At 33.6% G+C, this 4,300-nt stretch overlaps 1 protein-coding gene across 1 annotated transcript; it reads left to right on the plus strand.

Moving 5' to 3' along the window:
* The first annotated feature begins 420 nt into the window (after positions 1–420).
* LOC117785458 lies at positions 421–3,076 on the plus strand. Its single transcript, XM_034623481.1, has 2 exons — positions 421–667; positions 2,064–3,076. Exons 1-2 carry the CDS (start codon positions 568–570, stop codon positions 2,918–2,920), a joined length of 957 nt encoding a protein of 318 aa, XP_034479372.1. The 5' UTR covers positions 421–567; the 3' UTR covers positions 2,921–3,076.
* The last annotated feature ends 1,224 nt before the right edge of the window (positions 3,077–4,300 follow it).

Genomic DNA, 4,300 nt, shown 5'->3' on the forward strand with positions numbered 1-4,300 from the left:
TTTATATCAGTGTATTTAAAAAATTAAATTTTTTAACATAAAAAAATATTTATTAGAGAAATATACAACTATGAAATATGTTTTAACCGGCTTTAGTAAATTCAAAAAACCCGTTGAGGGTACGCCACTGGTATGCATACATACATACATAAGCGATGAAGACGATGACGACGAAAACGCGAACAGCGAACAACGAAACAGCAGACAAGGCAACGTAACGACGAAATAACGAAACGACGAAACGATGAAACGATGGCATGACTGTACTATGTACACAACAACAACAACAACGACGACTACGACGACGACGACGAAAGCGACGACACAGATTGTTTGCATGTGCGTGTGTGTGTGTGTCTGTGTGTGGATGATACGTGTGAGAGTGTGTGTGTAGACAGGTATAGGCGTATAGGAGGGTATGTACACGCTTCGCGCCTGTTGCAAAATTCAGTGCCGCAGTTTCGTTCGTGACGAAAGGATGTACGCCGGTTTCTAGAGCATATGAAACGTGTACATACTTGCATACATACATACATACATACATATGCATTATAGACCAAGTTGAAAATGCACATGAACATGGCCAACAACAGCAGCCAAGAATATGAAGAGCTCGCTCAGCTACTCAAGTCATGGAACGTCAGCGAGCTGTTGCCGCATTTGCAAGGTAAACACAAAACAGATACAGATGCATCTGTAACTCATGAATTCCCCCATGAAATTGTCTGCAAAATTGTGTGATGAAATCCCTGATGAATGTCTGATGAAATTGTCTGTGAGTGTGTGTGATGAAAAGTCTGATGAATTTGTCCGAGAGCGTCTGATGAAAACTCTGATAAATGTATAAAGAATCTTAAAAATTTGGAATATATTTGATACATTTACAAAACTAAAGTAGAAAAAACTATAAATACATTTAAAATAAATCAAAAAAGGTATGAAAATATAAGGAATCATAAATGGGAAAAAATTCAAATAGGAATTAAAAAAAATTAAGAGTACGCAAATTGGAAAATTTAAATAAGATACAAATTCAGACTATTATTTTTAATTTCTACTTTCAATGAATTATAAATTACTGTCAAATTTATATATTTTACAGCTCTTCATTGAATTTTCTTACGAAAATCACTTGTTTTTAGTACATTTTCGATTTCGACTTTTTCTAATTTTTTTAAATGTCCTAATAACTCTATAGGTTACACAATCTGTCATATAGCCAAAGGAAATTGCCTATTAATCTAAAATATAGGGTTCATTTTTATTATTTGTCGAAATTCATATAAGGAATCGAAAGAATGTTTGGTAAATTTTTCTGTATATTTATGATGAAAACTCTGATAATTGTCAGATGAAATTGACAGTAAATTTTTAAAAACACTGATGAATTCATAGTGAATTTATCTCAAAATGTGTGCAGAAAACACTGATGAATGGCTAAGGAATTTTTCTGTAAATTTGTACTGAAAACACTAATGAGTGTCTCATGAATTAATCTGTAAGTGAGTGATGAAAACTCTGATGAATGCCTGATAAAGTTGTCTGTAAATGTGTGCTGAAAACACTGATGAATGCCTGATGACTTGTCTGTAAATGTGTGCTGAAATTATTGATGAATTTGTCTGTAAATATGTGCTGAAAACACTGATGAATGCCTGATGATTTATCTGTAAATGTGTGCTGAAATCATTGATGAATTTTTCTGTAAATTTGTACTGAAAACACTAATGAATGTCTCATGAATTAATCTGTAAATATGTGATGAAAACTCTTATGAATGCCTGATAAAATTGTCTGTAATTGTGTGCTGAAAACACTGATGAATGCCTGATGATTTGTCTGTAAATGTGTGCTGAAATTACTGATGAATTTGTCGGTAAATTTGTACTGAAAACACTAATGAATGTGTCATGAATTAATCTGTAAGTGAGTGATGAAAACTCTTATGAATGCATGATAAAATTGTCTGTAATTGTGTGCTGAAAACACTGATGAATGCCTGATGATTTGTCTGTAAATATGTGCTGAAAACACTGATGAATTTGTCTGCTGTCTGTTTATAGAGGAGGCCATCAACACACAGGAACTGCAGATGTTAAAGCGTCATCATCTCAACGAACTGTTGCGCAACTTTCGATACGGAACTCGAATAAGATTCGAACATCACTTGGAGCGTTGGCGACGTTGGATAAATGTTCCTCTACATGATGCTCCGCCGGATGCGGAAAGAGTATTTGGTGGCAACACTGGACACTGCAGTGGTTGCCAGTGTTCGATAAGTGTGGCAGGTGCAGTGCAGATACCAAAAAGTCATTCAAAGCCCGATTTATTGGATGAATGTGCCAAGCAGCTGCCATCGGAGCCATTTGTGAGCCTGAATGAGGAAGCTGATAGATCCGCCTTTAATGTGCCATTACCGTTAAGTGATCACACGGAATTGGTGCATACGGAACTGGTTACGGCGGATTTGATCAAGCCAGAGTTGCCCGAAATGGATGGTAGTGTTGAGAGCGGTGTTACAGTCTTGGCCATACTACAGGCATCCCCCATTAAGGCGCAATCTCTGCTGGAACGTCTCGGCCATAATGAGCAATTGGATGCGGTGCAGAGATTGCTTTTAATCCAACTCATCTGCAGTTACTACGAGGACAATCGTTTGCATTTGACACTACAAAGAAGTCATCTTTTGGAACGTGAAATCCTTCAATTGTTCCCCAAGGAACAGCTCTGTTTCTATCGCACCGAAAGGCGTGGCAAGATCTATGTGCGATTTACCAATATGAAGCGGAATAAGAGATTTGGTCATCAACGGGATCAGAAACGACGGCGGGAAGAGTCCATGGCACCGCCCAGTTCCTTTGTGTCCAAACAGGAATCCTTTGGCGGTGATCCTATGTCCAGTCCCGAGAGATCAGATTGATTAGCATTATATTATTAACATTAGCTTCTAAGCAATGCAAGCATCTCTTTAAGACATGCCACCTATAAGCATTAAGTTTGTCATTTAATTAGAGCTGCCAGATTATCGATATTCGACCTATTCGATAGTTTCGATAGTAAAAAAATTTTAAAATCTTAATCATATTTTATTTGAAGAAATTTTTCAATTAGTTCATAACAATATTTAAACACCTTTAAAATATTTCACAGCAAAATATAAAGTAAAATTTAAAGTCCTCAAAAATATATTATAACAAAATTTTAATTCCTTTAAAATATTTCAAAACAAAAATTAAATTCTCTTAAATTATTTTATGTGATAACAAATTATTGAAAAAATTTAAACTAAATCCTAACTATTTTAATAGTTTTTTTTGCTACGTGTACAAAAATTGAAAATTTCTTACACAGAAAAAAAGGGTTTAAAATGCTATATATCGATAATTTTTAGCCAGCTCTATTTTTAATGCCTCATATCATCCATAAGTGTATCCATTAAGTCCAATTTGTTATAAGCTTGAGTATCTTCTCTATTCCTACATCATTATCTATATCGCCAGATGATTCCTATGAGCACAATCGTATTCCATATTTCTTATATTTTAATTATTTGATAAATTTACTCAAGTTTTGTTTGACTTTTAAATTTTTTTAAAGCCTTTTGAATCTTGAGTGGAAAGTAAGTCCATCAATTAAATGAAATATTATTACCCCGTTAAATATTATATGCGTATAGACGAGTAGATACCCCTTAAATACCTTAAATATATATAGTAAATATATACACTAAACATTCTGCCATGCAAATTGTATTTTAAATTGTAAAAAAAATTAAAAATTATAATTTATAATTAAAAAGTGATTTTATATTAAAATTGATGGGCTTTTAAATTGTTTATATATAGATCTTAAAAAGCTGTTTAAAGCTTGTCCACAAAAGAATATCTTTTAAATCAATGCTTAAGCCTATCTAACTAGAACCTTTTTAAAGCTTTGCGAATGAGAGCATATTTGGGATCATCCAGTGTACGTTTTTCTAGCTTAAAGCCTTTAATATCTCAACTTTAATGAACTTTCAATCAACTACATATTGCAAATCAAATATAAGAGAGCTTAAGCTTGAAGCTTTTTTAATTTAAATGAACTTTACTCTGAGAATGAAAGCACAAAAGCTTTATAGAAAGCTGTTAAAAGCTTTTCAAATGTAAGCGTATCCAAGTTCATTAAGCATTAGCTTGTCTAGCTCAAAGCTTTTATTGCCTGATTAAGTAAAAGCTCAAAGCTTCTGCAACTGCAAAGCTCTTAAGCTCAGTTGCCTCTTATTCTGAGTAGTTCTGACAAATTTAAAGATTTTCAAAAA

The sequence above is a fragment of the Drosophila innubila genome, assembly GCF_004354385.1.
Source record: "Drosophila innubila isolate TH190305 chromosome 2R unlocalized genomic scaffold, UK_Dinn_1.0 1_C_2R, whole genome shotgun sequence".
Lineage (NCBI taxonomy): Eukaryota > Metazoa > Arthropoda > Insecta > Diptera > Drosophilidae > Drosophila > Drosophila innubila.